The sequence below is a fragment of the Amblyomma mixtum genome, chromosome 3, assembly GCF_055824585.1.
Source record: "Amblyomma mixtum isolate Tamu chromosome 3, ASM5582458v1, whole genome shotgun sequence".
Lineage (NCBI taxonomy): Eukaryota > Metazoa > Arthropoda > Arachnida > Ixodida > Ixodidae > Amblyomma > Amblyomma mixtum.
The window spans coordinates 368,055,875-368,083,845 of NC_143014.1; the positions used below are offsets into that span (position 1 = coordinate 368,055,875).

General features: G+C 43.1%; 2 protein-coding genes and 1 long non-coding RNA gene across 3 annotated transcripts; 1 reads left to right on the forward strand and 2 right to left on the reverse strand.

The window, feature by feature from the left end:
- Positions 1 to 3,894: 3,894 nt before the first annotated feature.
- Positions 3,895 to 16,143, reverse strand: LOC149356703 (BEN domain-containing protein 5-like). Its single transcript, XM_089576415.1, has 7 exons — positions 15,960 to 16,143; positions 14,009 to 14,097; positions 11,912 to 12,139; positions 7,625 to 7,697; positions 6,993 to 7,066; positions 5,370 to 5,592; positions 3,895 to 4,034 (listed from the first exon to the last, which is right to left on the reverse strand). The coding sequence occupies exons 1-7, from the start codon at positions 16,141 to 16,143 to the stop codon at positions 3,925 to 3,927; spliced, it is 981 nt and encodes a 326-aa protein (XP_089432541.1). The 3' UTR covers positions 3,895 to 3,924.
- Positions 8,271 to 9,100, reverse strand: LOC149356704 (uncharacterized). The gene is made up of 4 exons (XR_016291676.1): positions 9,058 to 9,100; positions 8,608 to 8,655; positions 8,438 to 8,482; positions 8,271 to 8,312 (listed from the first exon to the last, which is right to left on the reverse strand). It is a non-coding gene; the product is annotated as an uncharacterized LOC149356704 (long non-coding RNA).
- Positions 16,144 to 26,245: 10,102 nt separating the features above from the next.
- Positions 26,246 to 27,463, forward strand: LOC149356705 (uncharacterized). The gene has a single exon (XM_089576416.1). The coding sequence runs from the start codon at positions 26,261 to 26,263 to the stop codon at positions 27,461 to 27,463; it is 1,203 nt and encodes a 400-aa protein (XP_089432542.1). The 5' UTR covers positions 26,246 to 26,260.
- Positions 27,464 to 27,971: the final 508 nt, after the last annotated feature.

Consider the following 27,971-nt stretch of genomic DNA (forward strand, 5'->3'; position numbering starts at 1 on the left):
TCCACAGACAGGATAGAACTAGCAGAGCTATCGAAGTTAATAAATAAGCGCAAGTTAGCCGAGATAAGAAAGTTTAACATGGAAAAAATCGAGCATGCTCTAAGGAACGGAGGTAGCCTAAAATCAGCCAGGAGAAAACTGGGCATAGGTAAAAACCAGATCTATGTGCGAAAAGACAAACACGGCAATGTCATCAGCAATATGGATAAGATAGTTGAATTAGCCGAAGAGTTCTACACAAATCTATACAGTAGCGAATGTAATCACCAAGTTACTGAGGAAGGAAGTCGAGCACAGCAATGGGACATCCCGCCAGTAACGAAGGAGAAAGTAAAGAAAGTCTTAGGAGCAATGCAAAGAGGGAAAGCAGCTGGTGAGGATCAGGTAACAGCAAATTTGTTGAAGGACGGAGGAGAAATTGTGCTGCAAAAACTAGCCACCCTGTATACGCAATGCCTTGTGACCTCGAGAGTACCAGAAGCTTGGAAGAACGCTAACATTATCTTAATTCATAAGAAAGGAGACGTCAAGGACTTGACGAATTACAGACCAATCAGCTTATTGTCCGTTGCCTACAAGGTATTTACTAAGGTAATCGCTAATAGAGTCAGGACAACCTTGGACTTTAGTCAACCAAATGATCAAGCAGGCTTTCGTAAAGGATACTCGACAATAGACCACATTCACACTATCAATCAGGTAATAGAGAAATGCGCAGAATATAACCAACCCCTATATATAGCCTTCATTGATTACGAGAAAGCATTTGACTCAGTGGAAACCTCAGCTGTCATGCAGGCATTGCGGAATCAGGGTGTAGAAGAGTGTTATTTGAAAATATTGGAAGATATTTATAACGACTGCACAGCTACTATAGTTGTCCATAAAGTCAGCAATAAAATTCCAATACGGAAAGGTGTCAGGCAGGGAGACACGATCTCGCCAATGCTCTTCACTGCCTGCTTAGAGGAGGTATTCCGGGGACTGGAATGGGAACAGTTGGGGATAAGAGTTAATGGAGAATACATGAGTAATTTGCGATTCGCTGATGACATTGCCTTGCTAAGCCACTCAGAACAAGAACTGCAAAGCATCATCAATCAGTTAGACAGGCAGAGCCGAACAGTGGGGCCAAGAATTAACATGCAGAAAACCAAAGTAATGTTCAACAGCCTAGCAAGGGAACAGCAGTTCGCAATTAGTAGCGAGGTGCTGGAAGTAGTAAGAGAATAAGTCTACTTAGGGCAAGTAGTGACCGCAGATCCGGATTATGAGAGGGAAATAACTAGAAGAATAAGAATGGGGCGGAGCGCATATGGCAGGTTCACTCAGATCATGTATGGTAGCTTACCAATATCCCTGAAGAGAAAAGTATACAACAGCGGTATCCTACCGGTACTCACCTATGGGGCAGAAACGTGGAGGCTAACAAAGAGGGTTCAGCTTAAGTTAAGAACAACGCAGCGAGCTATGGAAAGGAAAATGATAGGTGTAACGTTAAGAGATCGGAAGAGGGCGGAGTGGGTGTGGGAACCAACGCGGGTTAATGAGATCTTAGTTGAAATCAAGAGGAAGAAATGGGCTTGGGCAGGGCATGTAATGCGAAGGCAAAATAACCGCTGGTCCTTAAGGGTAACGGAGTGGATTCCAAGAGAAAGCAAACGTGGCAGGGGACGGCAGAAAGTTAGGTGGGCCGATGAGATTAAGAAGTTTGCTGGGATACAGTGGCGGCAACTCACAAAGGACAGGGTTAATTGGAGAGACATGGGAGAGGCCTTTGCCCTGGAGTGGGTGTAGTCAGGCTGATGATGATGATGATCATAAAGCTACTACCACAGCACAGAAACAGCATGGGCACCTACATACTCAATATATATAGTCGCCCCAAACAGCACCGCGTAGCCTTTGACGCGATCTTTCTTAAAGCACTAAGAGAAGCCCCAAAAAAATCTGTCGCTTAGCTTGGTTAAGCCCGGTAATTGCGAAAGCAATATCCGCACGTACGCCATGCTACAGCTGGTAGTGTAGCTGGTGGTGCTTGTGGTTACACTTGTGGTGATGCATCGGTTATACAATCCAATCCAATCCAATCCAATCCAATGCAATCCAAACCAATCCAATCCCATCCAATTCAATACAGTCCATTCGAATCCAATCCAATCCACTCCAATCCATTCCAATCCAATGCAATCCAATCCAATCCTATCCAGTCCATACCAATCCCATCCATTCCAATCCAATCCAGTTCAATCAAGGGGGATATATAAAACTTGCTGGAGTGGAAGCCGCCTATACGCGCCTATGGGCAAGGGTGAAGCCGCGCCGAACGGGCGGCGGCCATCTTACCAGAGGCAAAAAGCAGCGCAGAGCGCAGCCGCGCCTGGCCGCGCTTCTGCTTTTTCGCGCTGCTGATGAAGTTGCGCTCATTCAGAAAGCAATGAAAACAAGTGGTTCTAGTTGTAAGCGCTTATATCCCATCAACCAGCACCAAACTGCCGTGATGAAGACAGCTTAACTGCAGAAGTATTAAGGAGAAAGGCATAGCGCAGCCTGCAGAGGCAAAAAGCAGCGGATCGCAGCCGTGCTTCTAGTTTTTCGCGCTACTCATGAAGTTGCTAGCATTCAGAAATCAACGAAAACGTGTGGCTCTAGTTGTAAACGTTTATTTTCCATCAACTAGCAGCCAACTGGAGTGAAGAAGGCAGTTTAACTACGGAAATATTAAGGAGAAAAGCATAGCGCAAGTATGTTTTTGCAGGCTAGTTGGTGCCTAAGCATTCTGGGTTTTTTTTTGCGCAAAAGACACGACACAAAAGAAACGACGTAGACAGGACAAGCGCTTGTCCTGTCTACCTCTTTTCTTTTGTGCCGTGTCTTTTGCGCAAAAAAAAACCCAGAAAGCATAGCGCAGCCGCGCTTTTTCGCGTTTACAAAGCAACGCAAACGAGTGGTTCTAGTTGTAAACGACTATTTTCCGTCAACCAGCGGCAAACTGCAGCATGTAGAAGGCAGTTTGCCAGCTCAGATATTAAGGAGGAAAGCTTAGCGCTGCGGATGAAGTTGCTTGCATTTGCGGAGCAACGAATACGAGTGATTCTAGTTATAAACGTTTCGTTTCCATCAACGAGCAGCCAACTGGCATGTAAAACCCAGTTTAAGTGCACAAATTTTATGGAGAAAAGCGTAGTGAAGCCGCGCTCGTGCATTTTCGCTTTGCTGATGCAGATGCTCGCATTTCGAAAGGAATGCACATGCGCGGTTCTATAGATTTAGACATTTATTTTCAATCAACCAGCAGCCAAGAGATGTGCAGAGGACAGCTCAACTGCGCAGATATTAAGGAAAAATCTTACACGCGGTCAAAAACATCATGACAAATACCCTACCCTATCAGAAAATCCAACAGGCTGTAGGTCTGTTGGCAATCCGTAAATTGGGACCCTGCTGGTGTCGGGCCTGCTGGTGTTGGGCCTACTGGTGTTGGGCCTATTGGTGTTGGGCCTATTGGTGTTGGGTGTATTGCTGTCGGGCCTATTGGTGTTGGACCTAATGGTGTCGGCCTACTGGAATCGGCCTACTGGTATTGGCCTGGTAGTGTCGGCCTACTGGTATTGGCCTGGTGGTGTCGGCCTACTGGTATTGGCCTGCTTTTGTGCATGCCTGGAGGCCTGTTGGCCCGTGAGCATGAAGCTCACGCAGACACATGACCATGGCACCTTCACGTTGTTTCAACACACAATCCTGCTGGTATCTTTGGACAAGCTGAAAACGATTATCTGAATACTTGAAAAGGAGAACTTGGATAAACTGGAAAATTATTTCTGCATGCTGCAAATAAATGGTGCAATAACTTTTTTAGCAAAATGTGTGTCTCTAGATAACAGTCACAAAAAATTTCACAGAACACCTTTATTATGTTGCGCACTATTTGCGCTGTACATCACCCAGTTTCTGAGCAAGATGCTTGCGCACCGCTTTCAGCCGTTTTGCAGACTCCTCTGGGCTTGTGTCCCCCATGTAGAGGCGGAACAAAGCTGCAGAAAGAATAAATATTAAGGGCAATGTATGGATTGAGGGGCATTACAGAAAGATTTCCACAAGCAACTCTCAAAAGAAGAAGTAAAGCAAAGAAGCCCAATGCAGTCAAGGACTGCAGTTTCAAAAGTTGCATATAGTGCATTATATATAGCCAAATGAAAAATTGCTTTGTGACTAAGGGCCAGCCCAATCTGGAACACAATAGCCACTGGTGGTTCATACAAGTGCACTGTAGCACTTTGCCTTTGGCAACATACATTTTACACAATAAACTGACAAAATAGTGGCAGCATAAAAGCACCATCATGTTACTCTGCAAGGTAGAAACTTTTTTCTGAGATGATTCGACGCGGTCAAGAGCTTTTAGGTAGTCAGTGCAGACTGCGACATATTCATGAGAAGGACTAGCTGTAGTTGCTTAGTGGTTAGGATTTCAGATACCGAGCCTGAGTATTCAGGCTCGAACCCAGTCGCGGCCACCCAATTTCGATGAAGGCAAAATGCAAAAGGCGTCCATGTGCTGGACGATGTCAGTAAAGGTTTAACACTTCTGGTGATGTAAAATTATTCCAGAACACTCTACTACAGCATCCCTCATAGGCTGAGTAACCTTGGGACGTTAAATTCCACACACCACAACAAATTTATGAGAAGCCTTCTTAAAATATATGAACTCAATCTTAAACTGCTGAGCTACATCCAGCTAGGCCAACTTCAATTTCTCCTCCGTATCTCTGTAAGCTCTGCCACGGACAAACATTTAACGCTTCAATAATAACTATGGGCAGAATACAATGAATTCTTAGTTAAGAGCAGAAGAACAAGTTTAAGTAATACAGCTTGCTGCTGAACCAGCTTCATTAACTGCTGTGGTATAGCGCAGTGTTCTGCATTGAAAAAAATGCACACATGATAACTTTAAAAGTGAGTGAGCTGCCATTAATTACAGGACACAGCTCTGGATCTGTGAACTATAAGCAGTGTTGTCCGGTGGTGAAAATTCCTTGAACAATGGGTCTGTCATGACTTCTTAAATTTGTTTAATTCCAGTTTTATTAAGATACTTTGCACGTACACGATGATGCAAATGATGATGCATTTAATGTGACCAGTTCCAGCAAACAGCTTCCTGCTTGTCTAGTGTTTGTAAATAACCTGTGGACAAGTTGTATCCTGAAGTGCAGTCATTGAAACATTTTTCCTTCTGTACCAAAACTCACAGCCCACAAGGTATGATGAGAAGTTTAGGTTCCAAATTATTGTTACGTGTCCATTTACTAACTGAGCAACGCTAGACATAAAGCAAAAGAGTCACCAAAGGGTCAACACACCTTTCAGAGAAGTCAGCTTCTGCGGCGTCAATGCAGGCTTTGGCTCTGTCTTGCCCAGAGACAGGCTTCTGTTTGAAAGCGTTCCAGTCACACTCCTGTTTTTTAACTCTTCTGTGCTCCAGTACACCTGAGCCGCCATCCGGCAGAACATCGAGTCGGATGGCGCCTGGAAGAGCCTAGTCCACACCTGTGGCTCCACCCAGGCACCGCTTCCAGCATAGACCTGCAAAATATGTGCACACAGCTGTTAATACTTTCCTGCAACCTATTTTTTTCAGACCTCTTTCTGCGCTCTGAGGCTATAAGTACCTTGACAGAGGAGCTTTCAGTAGCACCATCAAGCATTGCATAGTACTCTAGCACATGATGGCGACTTAAGGTCACTTGACAATGACGCAAAACAAAAACTGTCACGCTATTTAGCACTTTTTGTATAGTCCCCTCAAAGCCAATATAACAGGCTGGGCAACTGTTTTCTCCTGAGTCTCATGGTATGGAGCACAAAAAATGCAGAAGTCATGAATATCACAATAGTATCCATATGAAAGCAGTTCTACCACACCTTATGAGTTTTTAGAGTGTTGCATTGTCACTTTTTTCAAGCGTCACATTAGTGTATTGCCCACATAAGACTTCAAACTCCAATAACAACAGCAACGCGTAATATGACAAAACATTGCTCCAAATTCCATACTCCACAAAAGCTTGAGCTGTCAATCAGAAAAAGCTACTACGGGTTCTTTACAAAAATAGTGTTCCAGTTTAGACATGAATGCAAAAACGACTGCCTAAATTTGTCTTTGAGCAATATAGTTAAGGAGAAAGTGGATTCTACATCTGGCCCCAAAATATTCAAAGCTAACACACCACTGATGATAACATGGGCTTATGCAACTTGTTCAATACATTGAACATTGTTAGCAGTTTAAGCATGATCAATGCACCTGTGTTGCAAACAGGCTTACCAGCTGCACAACTAAATTGCCTGACAGCAGGTTAGAAATGCAGGAGAGGCTTTTGTAAATTTACTGCTCACATGAAACAGCAGTTCAGTATGACAAATTAACTCTGCTTGCAAGCACCCAATTAGCAGCTTGAAGTCTTCTGCCACATCGAAAAGCAGCAATTAATATGCTTGTGCTACAGGTTATTCCCTTAGAGGTGCTATCTTCCTGACCTATACAATCTTAAAACTAAACAAAAAATTAAGCAGACTCAAAATGTTATTGAGTAGGCTTAATTTAACATAGGGTCGGATATACGGCACTCTCTTCGGGCAGCAGTCACATTTTAGCCATGTATTTCTTCGCCTTTTGTTTAAAAAAAAATGGTGTTCTGCATGTTTTCCTTATGTGAAATTTACCAATGCCCCACCACCTCCCTCCATAAATGCTCCCCTGAGGCTCATTTAAAATGAATACTGTAGCTGTCTGCTTACCTGTTCACATCTATCTATAATAATTCAAAAAGCCTACTTTAGACCATAAGAAATTGGTCGTCCCATTTAAGCTGACAAGATATTTTATATTTTAAAGCACAGTCCTTACAGTAAAACTGGGAGCCATGGAACACCATCTCCACCAGATGTTTACATGCTTGCTTGTAAAAAAGAAAGGTGATTACTTTTCCATCATCCCTGGTAGAGCCCACTTGTATGTCAGCTTCAGTGACAGGGCAGTGGCTATGGCCTCCTTCTCCTGCACAAAGACAAAAATTGACTTCTTGTTTTGAACACCAAAAAAAGTATAAAATGTGCATGCACAGGGATGATCAAACCATAAAATGATCAATTAACATAGCTTCTTATATACTTAACTTTTTCATGGGGGCTGGAATATTCAAACACTGCATGTGGTACCTCTACTACGAAACTGATATAAAAAAAGCAGTGCTCATCGTGGCTTGTACCACAGGTACACAAGTAAAAAGTAGTTGTAGAGGCGTTGCTCTTCAGTTAAAGCTTGCACTAAGGTGTGCAGATAATCTAGACAGTTGCGTGGCTATATTAGGCAAAACAACCATGGAAAGTCATTCGAGGAAATGGTAATCTTCTGAAAGCGTTCCATTTATTCTCACTCTAAAGGAGTTATAGCATTTTTTCGCACTGTATGGAGAATGCAATGGTGCTAAATAACTGAGAAATACCAAATTATTTGACACTCATTAGCTTTTAAGCATTAAGCAAACTCTCCCAGGCAAGTCAGCTTCAGCTTATAAACACTATATTTTGAAGTGGATCAAAATTGTCAAATCACCAAACCAACAATCGAGTAATCCTACCACGCAGACCTGGGCTCTCCAGGGGACCAGCACTTGTCGAGGCTTGTCCTGCGGATGGAGTGAATAAAAAGGAGTTCCAGATGTGTTATTCTTCCACTATTACCTGCAATAAGGCACGCAGGCACTCCAGACTGTTGCATGGCTAATGCAGGCAAAGAAGCCGTGCAAAGCCTTGGCAGTAAGACGAACAGGTAGTCTTCAGAAAGTGCTTTCATGTATTGTTGCTTTCAGAGAATTAATCATGGCATTCTTTTCGTACTGCATGGGCCGTGCAATGGTGCTAAGTAATTCTCAGCAACATCAAATTGGCCTGATGCTCATTGGCTTTCAAGCTTTAAGCAAACTTTCCCAGGCGAGTCGGCTTCAGCTTATGAACACTATATTTTGAAGCAGACCAAAATTTTCAGATCACCAAACCAACACGGGAGTACAATGAGAATCTTACCAAGCAGACCTGGGCTCTCCAGGGAAGAAGTGCTCGTCAAGGCTTGTCCTGCAGGTACAGCAAGTAATAAGTTAGCCAACTACCGAGGCTTTTTTCTCCCAACATACGACTACGATCCAAAACAGCGCTAAACTGTCAGATCACTAAACCCAAAACATGAAAGAGTATCTTACCAAGCAGACCTGGGCTCTGGGAAGCAGTGCTCGTTGAAGCTTGTCCTGTAGGTGCAGCAAGTAATAAGTTAGCCAACTACCGAGGCTTTTTTCTCCCAACATACGACTACGATCCAAAACAGCGCTAAACTGTCAGATCACTAAACCCAAAACATGAAAGAGTATCTTACCAAGCAGACCTGGGCTCTGGGAAGCAGTGCTCGTTGAAGCTTGTCCTGTAGGTGCAGCAAGTAATAAGTTAGCCAACTACCGAGGCTTTTTTCTCCCAACATACGACTACGATCGAAAACAGCGCTAAACTGTCAGATCACTAAACCCAAAACATGAAAGTGTATCTTACCAAGCAGACCTGGGCTCTCCAGGGAAGCAGTGCTCGCCGAGGCTTGTCCTGCAGGAACAGCAAGTTATAAGGAGCTGCAGAGGAATTTCTCTTCCATAATTATTTGCAGTAAGGCATGCCAGTACTTCCGACTGTTGCACGGCCACATCAGACAAAGCAGCCGTGCAAAGTCTCGCCAGTGAAAGGTATACTTACGTCAGCACTTTCATTTTAGCCTCACTTTCAAGGAGTTAAGCATAGCATCTGTGTCAGTCTACATGGTAATGCAACGGTGCTCTATCATTCTGATAACTCTCAAATTGACCCGGTTCAACTAAACAGTGTTCTCTCCCTAGGTTCAAGAAGTTTACAGATTCTGCTTACAAACACACGTCCTGAAATTTCATGAAACTGCCACCAGCAAACCACATGTCAACAAACCAATACATGTTTAGAATGTATACACCTTACCATGCTGAACTTGGCACTGTGGGGATGCAACGCTCGCCGAGGCTTGCCCTGCAGATATTACAAGTAAAGAGCTTCAGAGGCATTCAAATCAGTTTAGGAAAGTAAAAGAATGCAAGTGGACAAAAAATTACTTACCATTCTTCTCCATACTATCTAGTGCGGGCTGATACACAATATTCAGTGGAAGATCAGAGGCAGCTGCATATATCAGCCTCACTTCTGAAAAATAAAAATAAATTTAAAAGTAATCCCTTCTTTCCCCCTTACATATCATAGCACATAAGAGTGAATAATTCGGTTTTTAAGTACATAAGTTTAGTTGCCTAAAACACTTCTGTTAATTCATTACTCCAGCTTCCTATACCTGAGGATATTAATGCCAATCAGGTATCACATAAATTCATCAAACACAGGCCAGTGAGCTGGCACTTAATGATTTTGCTCACAGCGCAACTTAATACCGAGAAAAGACTACTGATAGCATTACCTTGTTATTTGGAAAGCCCATACAATTACTTCCAATGTCATAATTCAGTAAACATTGCCGTATCGAACAATAAATTTTCTCTGAAGTAGAGTTTAGAGAAAAGGTAAAAATTTATTGTCCCCTATGGCAATGTTCACCAGTGCCACGACACTGGAAGAAATTGTATCGGCTTTACAAACAGCAATGCAACGCTACCGATAATCTTTGCTAGGTTTCTTCATGCAACTCTTTTTTTTACCTGTATACAAGAGTTTACTTCCACGTTATCCAGCTTGTCACCTTCCACCATGCTATCCAAATCTCTGCTATAGTTGCAAGCAGTACCTGCGTGTCATGAAACTGAACTCCTGATGTTGGATACTGTTTGCAAACGAAATCTGCCTTGCCTACTCTGCAACACTGAGGCCGCAGGAGGGATAATTCCATGGTTCACAGGCTGCAGTACTGGTACATACTTTAGCAGAAAAGTTGCGATCTGGGTCAGCTGGTGCACTGTATTGAACAAATAACCCAGAACAACGCTGAAGGACAGGGAAGGGACGAGGCGCACACTGCAACTGGAACTAACAACAGTGTTCTAATGAAGCACATCCATCTCCCAAGAAAACTTGCTGCACAGTTGTTAGTTTCAGTCGCAGTGTGCACCTTGTCTCTTCCCTGTCCTTCGTCCTGTGGCTGGGTTATTTGTTCAATACAATGCTAACCTTCCTGCTTCAGTTCTATGACATACTCAGGCTTCCTGTTTATGATCAAAAGCCTAGCTATGCACATGGAAAAATCAGACCTTTTTCACTGATTTCTAATCAGCTCAGTCCTGTGACAGCCACAGCTAGCCTATTTTAGAACATTTTTTTTGGTGCCGGCACTGCATGGTTGTGGGCACACTGCATCTTCCAAACAACAGCACTGTAGAATGCTTACACCTTGTTTATTCTACTGCACCGCAGTTATAATGCATGAACGAGGAACAATATTCAGCACTTATAGATGTTAGTTTCATTTTTTTTGTAGTCTTCCTAAATTAGAAGCAGAGAAATATCTATGAGGAATATGTTAAAGGGACGCAAAACAAAAATTTAAGTTCACCTGTATCAGTACGGTAGCGTGTTCAAAAGAAACTGAAAACAAAGCTTTCATAAGCTAGAACCTAGAAACGAAATACAGGTGTAGCCATCACTGGCCGTTCTCATGAATGAAGCATGTGTATCAACATCAATTTTATTGCGCGCATCTCAGAGGATATGCTAGACCATCATTAACTTCAAAACGGTGGCAACCTGTCCTTTTCAGCAAAGACTTCAAAAGTTTGAATCAGCCAGTGGAAAGATTTCCAATCTGATTTTACCAGCAATAATTATGTCCTTTGCTGCCAAATTATCAACAACATACCAGTGAAGAGGCTAAGATTCAATTTTCACTGAAAACAATGCAATTGTTCTTTATACCCAATGGAAATCTGGTACTCAGCACGAAGGGCTACATAAAACACTAGATCATTTCTGTAATGCAGCTCATCAGCTTATAATGGCCTAAATAGAAGCGAAACATGCTCTTTCTTCTGAGCTCCCAACAAAAATACTGCAGATTACTGTTTCATAATGCACTAAGATTTCACTTGGCCACTTAGCAATGCGCGTCCAGCATCAACTAGCCTCCTTTCCAACTTTTGTTGACATAAGCAGTGCCGAACTGTGTGCTGGCATGCCATTAATGTGCGCTACCAAAGTCATGCATATGCCACCCTGTTTTTTTAATGTGCAGTGAAAATGACAGCTAAGAAATTAAGGAAGCTTCCGCTAGCTAAGATATTGAATGAATGAATAGGCAGAGCATGCACTGATATATATTCTGAACGCGATGAGCACATGCAGAAACAAAAATTTCCGATAAATGAAAAAACCTGGCCTGCCTCAAAAAAGAAAAAAAGATTTTAAATTCTTTTTTAATGCTTAATGATCTCCCATTGAGTTAAAAGGCACATGATACACCGAGGGTTCTTTGCAGACTAGCTGCCTATCCTCTTCCTGTCTTTTTGGAAACTTATAGCCAGCGAGTTAACTGGAAATTTGAGGAAGCAATCACGACAGCAACAAGCATCCCTCCACACAGCTATGATGGATTTCAGAAGTTTAGAAGTACCTGTTCCCCACCATCTTCACAACACATTTACAAGTGTGTGTCTGTGTGGGGGAAACAAAAAATTGTTTCACACTACACATGATTCTGTAGATGGATCTGAAAGTATGCTCTGCATCAAGACATAACAGCTCCAAAGAAGCTAACTTTTCAAGAGGATTTACCAGCATCGAAGAGCTTGGAAGTAAGGCTGCGCTGCAGTTCCATATTCAGAATACGGAGCTGTCTAACTTCGTCCTTAAGAGCTTCAAATTCAGCTGTAGCTGGCTGGTCACCCCTTGCTTGCTTCAACGCAGCCAGTTCAATCTCCAAGGCCTCTGTTTTGCGCTTCAGCTCGTTGTGCAATCCAACAGGAACCATGTCGACGGCTCCATCCACCACTGCCTCCTCAATCAACTGCAGCTCCTGTTGGCGCTGCACATCAAGCCGTAGCTTTTTTGCTGACTTTGTCACCTGCAACTGAATAGGCGCAATTAAAATTTCCTGCTGAACTGTTGAGCACACCAAAATATGCAATCCATCAGGATTAATCCTGACAGCAGCATGCCACAGCATAACGGGGAAAGTTGTGCAATGCACTAGTACAGGGGGGAGGAGGAGGGGGGGGGGGGCAAACTGTAGGTCGCGAGCCACATGTGGCTCTTCACAGGTCCAAGTGCAGGTCGCAATTCTCCGATATCTGCAACTTGCAACTTCCGACGCAAGAGCTCAACTTCAAAAATTCTTTTCTCACTTTAAACAAAAATTACCTCGATTAAAATGTAAGAAATGAAAGGCAATAAATTGTTCTATGTAACCTGTCATTGTTTGTATTTTTACTTGGATCACCTCAGGGTGAAATTAACCAGTGTTTTTGGCTCAAAATGCACTTTTTTGCAACCTTAGTATTTTTCTTACTTCAATGTACACAGTTTCATCACCTGTAACATTGGTTATAAGTTCTAGACATCTAGAGAAGCCAAACGGCTATTTCTGAATTTGCGAGAGCAAGTTGGTATAAAAAAACAGCAGAAATGGTGCATTTTCATATTTTCTTTAATTAAAAAAAAGATTTGAGCCGTAAAAACCTATAAGCTCTGATTTATGTCGAAAGCCAGAATCTGCGCAAATGTCACTAAAAAAATTGTGGAGTCAAATCCTGCTCTGGTGAGGAAGTGCGTTGTCAGTTCTGGTCACCGAGATCAGGCCGCACTTCAGGCCTGGTTATGCAGTTCCATCGACAGGCAGAGTTTTTTTTTTTTGGGGGGGGGGGGAGACATGGGAGAGGCCTTTGCCCTGCAGTGGGCGTAGGCAGGCTGATGATGATGATTAATCTTTTCTAAATGTTATTATTTTCCAAATGTTAATATTATAGTAGAATACAACTTAAAAAAACAGCAGTTGCTAACACTGGACCGCAGTCGCCGCTTTCCAATTGGAAGAGAAACAAAATCAGCCTGACTTTTGTAAACGGAACAGTAAACGAAATCAGCTTGAATGCTTGACTATATCAAACAATCCACATATCAAAATTCAAAAGCTCATAATTTTTTTTCGTGTGATGAGCTTTTTGTTTATTTAACCAGAAACGTTTAAGCAGCGGACTACTTTTTTGTCGTGGAGGAATTCTGTGCGCGGAGGCTAAATATATGGGCGGAGCTTCACTGCAGACTTAAGTTGTATCCGACTATAAGTGTTTTTATTAAAGCCTTCTCTAAATGTTCAAACTGCACTGACCTCACAAATAAATTTTTTCAACGAAAATGTTTCAGGCTTTGATTAGGCACATTGGCATAACTTGCCATGAATATTTTTGAACAAACTGTAGATGGTTGTGTGCAACGTCTGGGGTGTTTGGCATGGAATGACCCAGTAGAACTGTGTTTGGTCACTCAGAGTCAACCCCTAAGAAGGCTGCTAGCCTGGTGCACAAAGGTCAGCTGACCTTGCAAGCTGATCCAAGTTGAGCCAGGAATCACGTGGAAGAGTGTGTGGGGAAAGGAGCATACTAAATGTCAGCACGGCATCCTAGTAGGCAGTGTATTTAATGTGGAGCAGTCCCTGAATATAGATTAGCTGTCCGTTCATCTTCATGTGTACACCTTCTTCCCATGTCCATATTTTTTAACACTGCTTTCAATAAATGTAACTCACCTGCCCGACAACCTACTTAGGATCAAATATTTTACAGCTTGAAATAGAAGTGGATATCTGGAGGCAATGATCTCTCTTCAAGGCCAGTCACAAGCCCCACCTTGTGAGCTGTTCATCAAGTAGACACACACTTTTGCAGTGCAAAACTGCACATTTGAAAGTAATATTACCAGCCTTTAAAAGCTATGACTTTACCTTTCCTTTTGTCCTTTTCTTCCCTTCGGGTGGTATAAGAGGTCTTCGGTGTCGTTTTTCATTGTAGATGTCCATTTCCTCCTTTGATTCTGCACAGCACATAGAAAGTTAGAAGCAATGTGCATTGATAAAAGGTTAAGAATGTATTATGGAGCTGCACTGCATATTATTTTGAATTTTTCCAATCTGATATGCACACAACATTTACAAAATGTTCAATTTTTTTGTATTGTAATGGAACAAACCTGCATCCGCGAATTCTGTGTACAAGTTCCTCTCCGTCTACTGCAATCATACTGTATGCAGCTTATCAGATGATGATGATTGCAGATCTTACTGGTTTAAAGGCAGCTTTGTCCAAAGAGCACCATGGCACAAGGAATTTTCGTCTACTCAAGGTGCAATTAGAGACACATTTTTCGAGCATTTTACCGCACATATGCCAATTGAACACCAGGCCAAGGGAAACCTTGCACACACTGCATCACCTCTGAGTACCTGGGGGCACTGTATGGGGATTGAACCCAACACCGCTTGCACGCAAGGTGGATGCTCAAACCAAGAGGGCACAGCTGCGGTACTTCACGCTGCATTCATATGTCCTTTGTTGAGCAAGAATTAGTTGAAGACACATTAATTAACGTCTTAAGCAGTAAAAGCCAGATTACAATTTCTAAGCCCATACACACTTCATTTTAGTGTTTGAGGTTGTGCACATATCCCCTCCTTTTGTCCTGCCTTGAGGGCAAGAACTCTGTATGGTAATAAATTATAAAACACTAAAAACAGAGAAACACATGCTCTGCTGAGCCACTATAGCAACATGTACCCCACAGCGTTTTGCCTCAAGGAGGGCATCCCTGCTGAAAAAAACTTCTGTGATGCAATAACCTCATAGAGGCTTCATCATAGAATATCATGCAATCTGAATGATATATCATACAATTTGTATCATATTCTATGACATCTCTATGATGACTATGATTTATAGAAATGTATGACATTTCTATGATAATTTTCTATGATTTGTATGATAAGTCTATGATATTTGTATGATAAACTGTATGAGTTTATTGCAACATAGAACTTTTTTTAGCAGGGATGGCAGTTAGAACTATTACCATTATTTATAAAATATACCTTAATTTAATATATATACGTGTATACATACATACTACATAAAACTTTGTATGCTGATTTCACATTTGAATTTTGCGCTCCGCTAGCTGCAACAGTTACTGAGTCATTAAAAGTAATACCCTCATATAGTCCTCCCCGGGACATCAATAGTTAAGAAGGAAGTATACAAGTGTATAATTAGTAGTACACAAAGCCTTGTTGTGTGCAATAAAGCCATTTTTTTCTTATACATGAAGCCCAATACTCACTGAAATAAAATTAAAAACACGAGCAAAAACCCGCGAAATACACGAGGCACCGCGACCCGCGGAACCGGCGGCAACGGCACCGGGAGGCACCGGCGGGGTATCAGAAGCGCAATTCGTTGACAATGTTAGACAACTACGCATGAGAAAACAAGTCATTTTATGAACTTCGCAACCTTTCGTTATAATTATTCGCTAGAAGACAGGTGAAGATACGAGAATTACAAAAAAAAAAGAGAAATCGAAACTTTAGAGCACATGTTTTCCATTCGCCGCTTCCCGCGACCTCAACTTGCGCGCTTTGCGTGGTTTACTTGTCATGCCTCAAAATATTTTCACGAGCCCTCGACGAAGCGACAAATATCTATAATATAGCCAATGGATCCCCGAAAGTGCTCCATTTTGAGCTCTCAAGACGGTTGTGTCGTTGCGTAGAGCAGCGCGCGCACAGGTGCGGAAGTCATGCATACTTAGGGCACGCGCTTGTATATACACCTTCCTAATACCGCAAAAAGTTGTTCAGCCGCAGAAAAAAAAATACAATGGATGGCCTTTTGGCGACTTACCTGTCATGTGTATGATTCTGGCATCGTAGTAACCGCCAGCGGTGAAGTCGTCGCCGCACCAGTAGACGCTGTAGTTTTTTCCCGGATCGAAATCCGCGACGTTCTTTGGTTCAAATGACTGAACTTTAGTGTGTTCAACAACAGCAGTTGTATGATCACACACGTACTCACAGTAGACGAACATTTCGGGAGCAATTAAAACGAACCGCAAATGCGCACTAAGTTTGCAACGCGACGCGCCTTGATTTGGCAATGGACGCATCTCAACTACGCGGACAAAACTATAAGGCGTGCATAGGCTTTCATGCATCATGCGCAGCAAAATATAGTGCCACCATACAAGTACTTTTCCCACGTAAAACGTGCTGTTATAATTTATAGCTGTACTCGTATATACATGCGTGCTTTTATGTACGAAAAGGCAAAATGTCCAAGCAACCTTGCTGAAATAGTTTATGATTTTTTATTTCGACTTCGAAATTCATACGAAGTACATGCAGAATTCAGTGTCGCCATTTTAGCGATTTTCCCGCTAAATTAAGTGACTTTTGTGGCCTCTTAGCGGGAAAAATGTTCGTCTAGCGGCTAGCAGATTTTTAGCGGATTTTGAATCTTTATTTCGTGGGTCTCATTGTTTTAGCGGATTTCAGGACGTGAAGTGGATCTGAACGAAATGAGCAATTCTCTTCGTAGGCTTCAGTAAAAAAATAGTGGCCGGCGGGTTATGTGCGAGGAAGGGAATTTATCAGCCGTGCCGGCCGCTGGCTCGTTGGTGTGGCCAGTTGGCGTGGGCCGTTGCATGGCAATAGTGTACTAGAATTAGTACACTATAATGGCACGCCTCGAAGAAGCCCACGGAGAGATTCGTAGCTTGCGCCTCTCCGCACCTGGCTGCTGTAGGGTTTCAACTGATTCTATGCATGACACCATGCATCGACCCTGCGAGGCGCGGTGAAAGGCGCCTAGGCGCCTCGGTCACTTTGCTACACCCTATCTCGCAGATTACTTCGGAACCAGCATCTTAAAAAAAAAAAAATCATTCACTCTACACTTTGAACGCTCACTCAGTGCTTCCTCCTTGCTTCTTTGAGCAGAATAAAGCAGTCCGCTTGGTATACAGGGTGTTTCACCTAAGACTTTCTGCAATTTTTAAAAATAAGCTATTTGAATTAGATGCGCGCTTTTTGTGGCATAGCATTAATTGTCAGTGGTGTACTACATCATAATGCAGCTAAGACGTGCTAACTAGCAGGCTTGTTAACCAACATTTAATCATTAACTTTTAAACTATTACCGTTGGGCTCCTTAATTATTGAGAGGCATGTAGCCCACCGTAAGTAATACCCATATCAGTTTTTAGAATTTCGAAAACGCGGTTACCTTTGGCACTGTGGCCCAACAAATTTCGCCTACATCGCGCCAAAATACATGCGGGTTGAGAAGCTTGCAGGCAAAGCAACCTCTCCAGTGAACCTAACTCGTCGAGATAGCCAAAATTTGTTGGACCACAGCGCCGAGGATAATCGCGTTCTCGAAATTCTAAAAACGGATATGGACATTACTTACGGTGGCCTACGTGCCTCTCATTAATTAAGGAGCCTAACGGTAATAGTTTAAAAGTTAACTATTAAATATTGGTTAACAAGCCTGCTAGTTAGCACGTCTTAGCTGCATTATTATGTACTACACCACTGACAATGCTATGCCAGAAAAAGCGCGCACCTAATTCAAATAGCTTATTTTTAAAAATTGCAGAAAGTCTTAGGTGAAACACCCGGCTGTATATCGGCATTGACTGTGGCGCTGCGGCAGAAAATAACCTATCCCAAACGGTGCGCACGAGCATGGGAGATATCATGGCAAAAACGCCGAAAGTGAAGTACGCTCAAAAGTTTCGAGACGAATGGCTTAAAGACCCGGGTCTGAGCAGCTGGCTCCTCTGCAAGAAAACACCCAATGGATTGAAGGTTGCTGAATAAGTTTTGCAGGTGCCAACTCGGATCCAAGTACAACGAACTGAAGGCTCACAAAGATACAAAAAAGCACCAGAATGATACTAGCATATTGGGCTCGTCAGCAGATTACATTCCCAAAAAGAACTGAAAGCAATGCCGTGAGCACAGCAGATCTCGAGGGCAGGGCCGCGTTGTTCATAGCTGAACACTGCAGCACTGCCGACCATCTGGCAGAATGCATCAAGAAATCATTCCCAGACAGTGCGGCTGCCAGAGACTGCCGAATGAAGAGGACAAAATGCGCTGCAGTGGTTAAAATGTTCTGTACCCGCACTTTAAAGAGGACCTTTCATCAGACATTGGCAACAGCAAATACAGAATCATTGTTGACGAATCGACTGACATATCAGTAACAAAATATTTGTCAATGTATGTCATTAACCACAGTGAAGCAATGTCGTCACTTGTAACAACATTCCAGTCCCTGTTCGTGCAAGGAACATGCGATGCGCGAGGCAATGTAAAAATTTCGGAAGTGTTCGCTGAAGCGCCCGGTAAAATAAACCTATGAAGAATGGCCCTTGTGGAGTACTTTTTATATGGGTTATTTCGGACTGTGTATTTGAGGAGAACAGGATTACCTTACAGCCTACTTATGTTTGGTTTTCTTTACTCACGCCTTTAAACAAAATTGCTGGCAGGAACGCTCGCAGGAACGATGCGGTACAAGCTGCCCTGGACGCTGCCAACGAATGTTGCTCAAAAAATAATCTGACTGAACGCTTGAAGAAAATGCTCTTTCCTCCTAGCCACAGTTGCGGGATAAAATATGCCACCTTTTCCTTGACCTCATGTTCATGGCTGGTTGTGATACGCGCACAAGCAGACGCCGCTTCAAACGGCGATGCGCATTCTGGTTTGGTTTAGTTTGGTTTATGGGGTTTAACGTCCCAAAGCGACTAGGCTCTGAGAGACGCCGTAGTGAAGGGCTCCAGAAATTTCGACCAACAGGGGACCAGAGGTTCTCTAACGTGCACTGACATCGCACAGTACGCGGGCTTCTATTATATTTCGCCTCCATCGAAATTCGTGGGGTTTCGTTTTTGCTTTTTGCTTAAGGAATCCCTTTTTTTGATCACAGTTCTAACTCTGGATCGCTACATTTGCTTGCATTTCTAAGCCAAGGAAAGACGCAGTGCAAGTATTTTTACATCTAGCATCGCAGTACATATTAGCAGATATTTTGGTGTTTTCCAAAAAATGTTTAGAAGATTATTAGCGAATTTTTGAAAACATTTTGGTGGAATGCTCGGAAATAGAGGTGGCAACACTGCACGTGGTGGCGGCATGATGGCGGGAAGATCGCTTTTGCACGGAGCCAGGGAGTGACAGTACAGTGACGGCCGTAGCGTCTGCTGAAGATTCAACGAGCGGGAACGGTTCTCGGCACCGGGCGTATTAGCAGCCAACTTCGCGATGTCACAGAAGTCACGAAAGCGCTACAGGCAATACTTGGAACCTGGTTCAAACGGAAAAATTCCCAAACAAACCCTCTGGAACATCCGGAACAGACGCAAAAGGGGTGCCGTTAAGGTATGTATGTATAGATTATGTGCGCGCTCGTGCATGCGCGCGCGTGCTTGCGTGCGTGTGTGCGCGTGCGTGCGTGCGTGTGTGTGCGCGTGCGTGTGTGTATATGTGTGTGTGTGCGTGTGTGTGTGCGTGCGTGCGCGCGCGCGCGCGTGTGTGTAAGTGTGTGCGCGTGTATGCAGTGTAAGTTAGCGTCTGTATTAAAATAAGGTGCGCACAGACAGTTGAAATCGTGAACAGCGAGCATCTACTGGGTCACTGAATACTAGAGCGCGCAAAATTTTCCACACAAGCTCTGCAACATGCAGAAAAGATCGACTCAAAAAGTCTACCTATCGTATGTGCGCGTGCGTTTATCTCAGCGTTGAATTAAAGACCGAGAAGACACTTTGAAAGGGAGCAGCAAAACGAGAGAGTTAGCCTTTAGAAGTTTCCTTAGAAATGGCGCGGAGACCGCTGTGCGGTAGCTAAAGGTATGTCTTATCTGTAGATCTTCTCCAGCGGCGAATTCTTTTCTGTCCGCGTTTCATTTGATGGCTACTGTAAAAAGGTAGATGAAGAATCGTAGGGTAGCAGACATTCATTAACCCATGCCAACAGTTTATAGTATTGTTTTTTCCTTTCCTATTTTTTAGGATGACGCACCACTCATCATGAATGATCCTTCCAGGGCTTTACAGAGTGGCATTTACTGCTCAGACCGGCAAGATGGGGACATTCAAGGAAGCAGTCCCAGTCCCGATTCTCCACATGTTATGGGTCCGGTAAGAAATTCTTCCAAGCTAGTTTATTCATATCTAGGAAAGTTGTCTGTTCATAAAGAGGACAAGGACCAGGCAGCAAAAAAGGAAAAGCAACACCACAAGGCACAAAGTTCAAACTGCTTTTTTTTTGTGGATCAAGTGAAATGACAGGTTATATAAGCAAGGAAACCCAAAATTTCTACCATGTTTACCACTGTGTCATGCTCCAAGAGTCACATTGAAGTCTCAAAACAAATAGAAAGAAAAATAAGCCCCAAAAACAGGAAACCAACTACAATGTAGTTGCTAAGCACAAAGTTTGTTTGCCTGTGGTTATCTGCTGTCTCACTACATAATATATTCAACTTAACAGACCACCAAAACAGACCACCAGTAAAGGAAAAAAAGACTGTGTGCAAGACATGAGCCATGTGCTACTGATGATGTCATTTACTGCTGCTTTATTATTAGTGTATTACCACATAAGTGGCCTTGAAAAATTCTAGGGAGTTTCGGTCTCTCTCTACTTAAAAATGTTAACTGGTAGCTGTTAGCTTCAGTGACGGTGCCAAAGAGAGGTAAGAGGTGGTGATTTTGGCCTGAAAGTTGTCGGCCAGCATAAAAAATTTGCTGAACACTTCCTTGAGATCCTGATAAAGAGGATGAATATTGGCAATTTAGCCTTCGTTAGGCTCTCTCTCTGGTCAGTATGTGAAGCTATCGCCACTGTTTGCTGTTTTATTTTTTGTCCACGTGCACGAATGTGACAGGCCTCACGCTTGTCCGAAATTTAACTTGCCACCTCTCTATGAAGATTCTGGCACAGCTTGTGGTCACTGTTGTCGTGTATTTGAATGTTACTCACAGAAAATTGCCTTGCATAGGTGCCAGCGGTGTCCTGAAGGTTTGCAGTGCACCTTTGCTTGTCTTAGTCATTTTGGCAACCTAGCTTTCTTTCGCATCAGTTGACAGAAGAATGAAAAGTTCTCTTGCACCCGCTTTGTTGTACGTTGGGACAGGCTTGCAAACCACAGGCAGTGGCTGGTTAGGACTCGCTGTCTATCCTAATTTCACCTTCGTATGGGCCCTGCACTGCTAGAAAATCACAATTACCTGAGTAGCTTAGGTGGTAGGTTAAATAAAGCATGTGTTTACTGAGCTCAATAGATTGTAGTAGTTACATGGGCAGAATAAGGACTGTTCTTGAGCTAAACATGCCCTCACTTGTGATAATGAATATTTATATTTATTAATGCATTGGCATTAAGCGCCCTGTTTAGCAAAAAATGTGTCGTTGGTGTTGTCGACATTGTGAGCGGAAAATCACGAGCATGCCTCTGGCCGGAGGCAATCAGATTGGTGACATGGCACGGCGCTGATTGGTAGGCAGTTTGCTTGATGTCTGCAGGCTACATGATATATCGGTGTTGGAAGGAGCTGCCAACTCTGGTAGCTCTTGTGAGATGCGAGTTGAACCTGGGACCCTTAGATCCCAAGTCAGACATGTTACCCCTAGGCCAGGAAGCCGTGTTTGTACAGCTTGGTTAAGGCAGGGCTTTATAGCTATGCCGGGTCTTTTACATGATATGATATCCTTTTTTTTTCTTTCTTTTACAAATATTTCCCATATGTAAAAATTGAACTCGTTCTTTTTCTTGAAATTGAGAAGATTTATTTGAGTAGTTGATGACTGTATGCTAATGAATATGTTCGAGATAATGGCAGCACAAATTAAGGGATTAGTGATTAAGCTAGCAGCAAAGTGCATGCACGTTAACAACGATCCGCAAGGGGTGCCGCAGACTTGAGGCATTAACGCTATCGCGTCGTGCCCTTAAAGGTGGAGCTCGTGTGTCCCCCCAATTTTTTTGGTTGTGTTGTCATAGTTGCTTTTCAAACACTCGTAATGGGCATCACTACCTGCAAGAAGGCACGTGAGGATGCCCGTAGTAACAGTTCGCATTCACTTTTCTTTTTTATCTTGCATGCCAATTGTTGGTTGTGTTTGGCTTGTAATTTCTGCTTCTTTTTTTATTTTTAGGATGACACTGCACTAAATGTGAGTGGTCCTCCCAGAGCTTTACAAAGTGCCGATTCATGCTCACACCTACAAAATGAGGATTTGCCAGGCAGAAGCCCCAGTCAGGATTCTCCAGATGCTGTGGGTTCATTGTCACCCAACAGCGGAGACGATGGAGCACATAACGCCAGCTGTGGTAATGAGAACATCGGTCCATGCTCTGAAAGGGAGACCAGCATACCCGAAACTGGTGCATGCTCACAACCAGAGCCCACCCAACCTGGAGGCAGTGAAGAAGACGTACCTGCTGCCGCGAACCGGAGTGAGGACAATAATGAAGAAAGTGAAGTTGATGATCCTGACGCGGAGAGATTAACCTATGACTTCCAGGAACAGTTTGAAAGATTGTCTGCTTAGACTCTGCCGCACCAAACAACAACGAAAGCAGAAGCACTCTTGTTGGTTTTAGCTTATGTTGTAAATGCAGGTCTAACATGGGCACAAGTAAGAGGTCTGCTAATTTTAATTAATGCTTAATTTGGGTCAGAAGTTGTACCAGGCACCACTTATTTCTTCAGGAAGCTGTGGAAAAATCAGAAGGAAGCACTGAAGCTACACTTTTTTTGTTCGGCATGCTATGATTACCTTGGGACTTTGTTGAGCCTTGGAAAAAAACAGCTGTTAAATGTAAGTCATGTGGCGTCCAAAAGATAGTGCAGACTTTAATCAACACTGGAAGCTTTTTTTTTATGTTTGACTTGAAACAGCAAATCCTTGACTTGGTGAAGCAAACAAGTGGGCCTCTTTTTGGAAATCTCCAGCAAATAGCGACAAGATCTCACAAACCAGGAACTTATGCCGACATCACGGATGGTGACCTGTACAGGAGCACAAGAAACCACTTGAACATGACTTGGTCTGATCTCACGCTCACTTTCAACACGGATGGGGCACCAGTGTTTGAATCTAGCAAGTCTTCAATATGGCCAATCCATTTTGTAATTAACGAACTTCCATTTCAACTGAAATGGCAGAATGTGACCATTTCAGCCTTATGGTTTTCAAAAACTCACCCCCCAATGCACCTTTTTATGAAGAGGTTTGTTGAAGAGGTTTGCAGTATTGGGAAGCTGACATGGTACCATGCTGGGACAGCTGTAAAGTCGGCAGTTCATGCGGTCACCTGCTGTGTGGACTCCCCAGCCAGAGCGGCCCTATTAAACATGAAACAATTCAACGGGTATTTTGGCTGCAGTTGGTGTTGGGAAAAAGGCACAGCTATTGACGGTGAGTGTGGATCGTATTTTTTTTAATCAAAAACGTTTCTTTTGTAATAAATATAGTTTTTAAATGTGCCTGGGCAGCTGATGTGGCTAAGCAGTGTTCAAGGCTGAACACTCAGTTCATACTAATGCCTGCTGCTTTATAGGGGGAGAGGCGCGTTGTGGTGTTGGGCTAGCCCTTGCTTTCTGTCTGATCTTGTCATCATAACTTGCTTGAAATATGCTTGGGAAGCGTGCCCATGTGTACCTGTTTCTAATTCTTTCTTAAATAGACCTCTCCCGGCCTACGTCATCAACGCACGTGTTTCTGGTCCGATGGGCAAAACATGCGCCGTACCGAGGAGGCTCTCACAGGGAGAAGAAAGGCTGCCAGGCGTTTCGAATCAGGGAACAAAGCTGGTGGGCGAGCGCTCGGCACCTGAAAAACCGGTTCAGAACCGAAAGTCGACGATTTTGCCCATCGGGGCACACCTTTTTGACGTCACACTGTTTACATCAGGGAGAGGTCTATTGTTTTTTTTTATCGAAAATTTCCACTTTGGGCCCTATTGTTCGCTTCAGATCGGTTTGAGCCTGTCAATGCCAAGCAGGTGCCGGATATCGCTCGTTCTACTTCATTTTTTTATTTTGTTTTGGCTGGAGCCACTATTTTAGGGACGAGTGACTGCAGGGACCCGTTGGGAAGAAATATGGAAAATTCAATCGAAGTAAAAATAACTTGCAATCTGTCGTAATTTGCAATATAAGCAGTGTTAAAATATGCTGGGCTTACTGAAGCACTGCATTCTTTTGTTTGGCAAATGCCAGAAGTAGTCTTGAGAGATAACAATACACCAACACTGAAGCACAGTTAACAAGAACCTGCAAAAGATAGGAGTCATTTGTGTCAATGATGGCGTGGTGTGGATTCTTGGACTCGGTCAAATTTCTAACACATACCAGGTCGGACTAAGTGAAACTAGAGTTACCCATAGGGCACTGCACATTATACTGCATGGTTTGGTTGTTAGTCTATTAGCTGCTCAGGTAACTGCTTCATGGATTGGGAATTTGTCTAAACAATCATGACGGCAAATGGTTTTGTAGACCTGCTCAGCTTGCCTCGTTTCACAAGTGTGGATACGCAGCTGGATGGCAGGTGTAGAGCATCCTTTTGGCCAAAATGGCGTCATTCGAGTAGGAACTTAATCATTGCTAAGTTTGTGCCAATAGCATGCATGATATGATACTGTCGATTGGAAATAAAACACAGTGTAGGCTTTTCATCTTGATGCGAAGACTAGAAATGTAATATTGACACGAGGATTAAGTAGAAGAAGAAAGTAGACGACGCTGAAGTGTAGGTCGGTTTTCTCTGGTGCCCTCGTTCAGCCGCTGCTGTTGCCTTTCAGTGTAACAACTGTTACAATATAATGGCATTCTGTTCTTAAAGTACTTTTTGATTCGGAAATTGTTACCAATTAATGCTGCCCAATGTTGCTACGGTAGTTGCCAGAAAAACCATGATATCTCAAGTACAATGAGCAGAGTGAAATAGATTGATAGCAACCTGCTCATGTAGAATCTGTGCTTGGACAGAGCTAAAGCTCTGGCTGGATAAGTGAAGCATGGTGCCTGTTGCAAATTTTGCAGGTGAAGTCTAAGCAAACGTTTATATCTGGTGAATGTAGACGCAACCTGCCCTGGGAAATATGTGTGCTCAGAAAAAAAGAAAAGATAGCAAGTCGAATGAAAAATCAAACATGAAGGACAGCGTTGTATTTATTGTAACTTTCAATGGGAATTATCCGTGGATTTTTTTCTTAATGAAAATTGGTTTTTATGAAGCAACCACATTAAACATTGCATACTATTCTATGTGCAGCAAAAAAAGGAGTTAATTTCCATCCAATTTTTTACTACAATTTTTAAAGAGCCTGTTAACAGGTGTTTTAGAGAGAAGCCTTTTTACCCAATGTTGAGCAGCAAGCAGCTCACCGATATTTATAATCCGTTGCAGTTGTAACAACTTACCAGGCTTCAGAAGAGAACAGTGTGACTTTCATTACATGGTGGATTATCGCCATCATGTATAGCTGCTTGCCATGACAGCAGGTTGATTGGGAAGGCAGGATCCCCAGCTTTTTTTTTATTGAAGTGTCTAAAGATACACCCGAGCTACCCGGCCGATTCTCACTGAAGGTACGGCGAACTTCACTGCAAGTGCATGGCTAAGTCACATCTAACGCATGTCTGCATTCTGGTTGCTATCCTCACAAGTAGCTCAACCACTAAGCTTTCACAACTTTCGAGGAGGTGCAAAGAGAAGTTCACTCATGCTGACATCTTGGCATTCCCATAGTGATTCCGATCGCCCTCTTCACTCCTGATTGTGCACAGCAAGCACCGCTGTCATTCGCACACATTGCATGCAAGTGACTGTGGCAGGCAACGAGACGTGAGCAGAGATACACATATTGCCTCGCTGCTTTTGCTTCTTACTTAGTAAACAATTAGTAAACTAGAATCAAAAAATAACAATGCACACAAGGGTGCAGTTTCAATTATTTATTATGCCGTAAACTGATGTAGTGAAAGAAAAATGTATTCCAAGCTGCCTAAGCAGCCACCGTAATGACAAATGTGAATATGTTTTTGTCCAGGAACAGTGAAGTTTCCCTGTCATGGTCAGGTGGCTGCTGAGAGGACGCAAGCAGGTGTGCTTAATGCGATGCTTCAGTCAACGCTGGAGAAGACTGCAATCTTTGGCATGAACGGCCCATCTTGTCTTATGAAGCTCAAGGGTCTGGACCTTGTCTGGGGACTACCACCAGACTACATGCATTGTGTGCTGGAGGGTGTGACTAAGCAGCTGACTGAGCTGTGGCTTTCAGCCACGGGATCGGCCTTCTATATTGGCAGGCACATTAACATCTTGGATTCGAGGCTACGGTGCATAAAACCTCCAATCACATTTGCAAGGATGCCACGGCCACTTTCAGAACGTGCATTCTGGAAGGCAACAGAGTGGCGGTACTGGCTACTATTTTATAGCTTGCCATGCCTTTCAGGGTTTCTTGTGCATACATATGTGTCCCATTTTGCCCTTCTTGTGAAAGCAGTTTTCTTGCTATTGAAGGATGTGGTCAATGAAAGTGATATTAGTGATGCAGAAAAGCTACTCTTCCAATTTGCTACACAAGTCACAAAACTCTATGGAGAGGCAGCAGCAACGTTTAACGTTCATCAGCTGCTTCACTTACCAAAGGCAACAAGGATGTTCGGCCCACTTTGGGGCATTTCAACATTCCCCTTTGAGGATTCTAATGGCCGAGCCTTGAAGCTTGTTTCGGCTGCAAAATCTGTGCCAATGCAGGTGGCAGAAAGGTGCATCATGCATCAAACATATGGATTTTTAAGTAGAGAGTTACAACTTTCAGCCCGCCTTGCAGCTGCTAAATGTGAACTAGAATCCAAGAGCAAAAGGTGGTTTCAAACGTGTGTTCTTGGAGCTGCTCAGCCAATTCGAGAATTGTCGCAGAGTCTTGAAAAACTCTTCGAGGAGAGATTTGCTTGCGTACCTAGCATTTCCAAGTATTTTCATGCACAGGTGGGCAGCATCATCATTCATGCCGCAGACTATGTTGTACCTAAGAAGAGCTGTACATGTTATGTAAAGATGAAGGACGGTACCTACTCATATATACTTGGTATTTATGTGGCTCAGAATTCCATTTATTTTCACTGCCAACAAATGCTCATCGTGCCAAATGTGTCCCATTATGTGCCCCATATTGTGCCTTGTGTGCATCCACCGCTGTCAGAAAACCACCATTTGCTTTCTACTGAAGATGTTCTTGCACAGTGTGTGTTTGTAAACATAGATAACGTTTCATATTTGTGTGAGGTCGGAAATGAGCAAGAACGATGCTAGATGCTTTCATGACAAATTTAGCTGTGTGCCAGTGAGTCATGAAAAATTTTGTTTGCTTTATTTGATCCTCAGACAGTGTCTAACAGGAGGCCAATGCTAAATGATAAACATCAGACAAGGCCTTGGTCCCTTGTACAAATTTGTACATCAGTGAACAACTCGGGCCATTTTATTCACATTTTGATCATTGAAATTCTTTTTTATTTTTGGTTGTCGAGTCCAGTGGAGTTTAATTGACGACTGAAAGAGATGTTGCTTTTTGCACTGCGGAATTAAGCTTATTGTGATAAGAAACTATATTGGCCAAAGGCGCGAAAGCCCATCTATTTTTATTGTTCTGTCCTTTTATTCTTGATTCAGGAGAAAGCTACCTCCATGTCAGCTGTCGTCACACCGTGATGTGAAAATTTAATGAGCTAGTTTGCAACTTTCAGCCTGCAGTTAGGTCCATTTTTAAAGTTCTGAGGCTGCCATTTGTTTCTTATTGTATCCAAGATACAAATGCAGA

What these genes read in the sequence shown, in the direction of transcription:
- LOC149356703 (XM_089576415.1), bottom strand. Translation starts at nt 16,143, where the DNA reads ATGTTCGTCTACTGTGAGTACGTGTGTGATCATACAACTGCTGTTGTT. An exon ending in AGAAAAGGACAAAAGGAAAG is followed by an intron (nt 12,140 to 14,008) that starts GTAAAGTCATAG and finishes GCGCCTATTCAG; the next exon opens with TTGCAGGTGACAAAGTCAGC. An exon ending in GAAGCTGACTTCTCTGAAAG is followed by an intron (nt 4,035 to 5,369) that starts GTGTGTTGACCC and finishes TTCTTTCTGCAG; the next exon opens with CTTTGTTCCGCCTCTACATG.
- LOC149356705 (XM_089576416.1), top strand. Translation starts at nt 26,261, where the DNA reads ATGCTTCAGTCAACGCTGGAGAAGACTGCAATCTTTGGCATGAACGGC.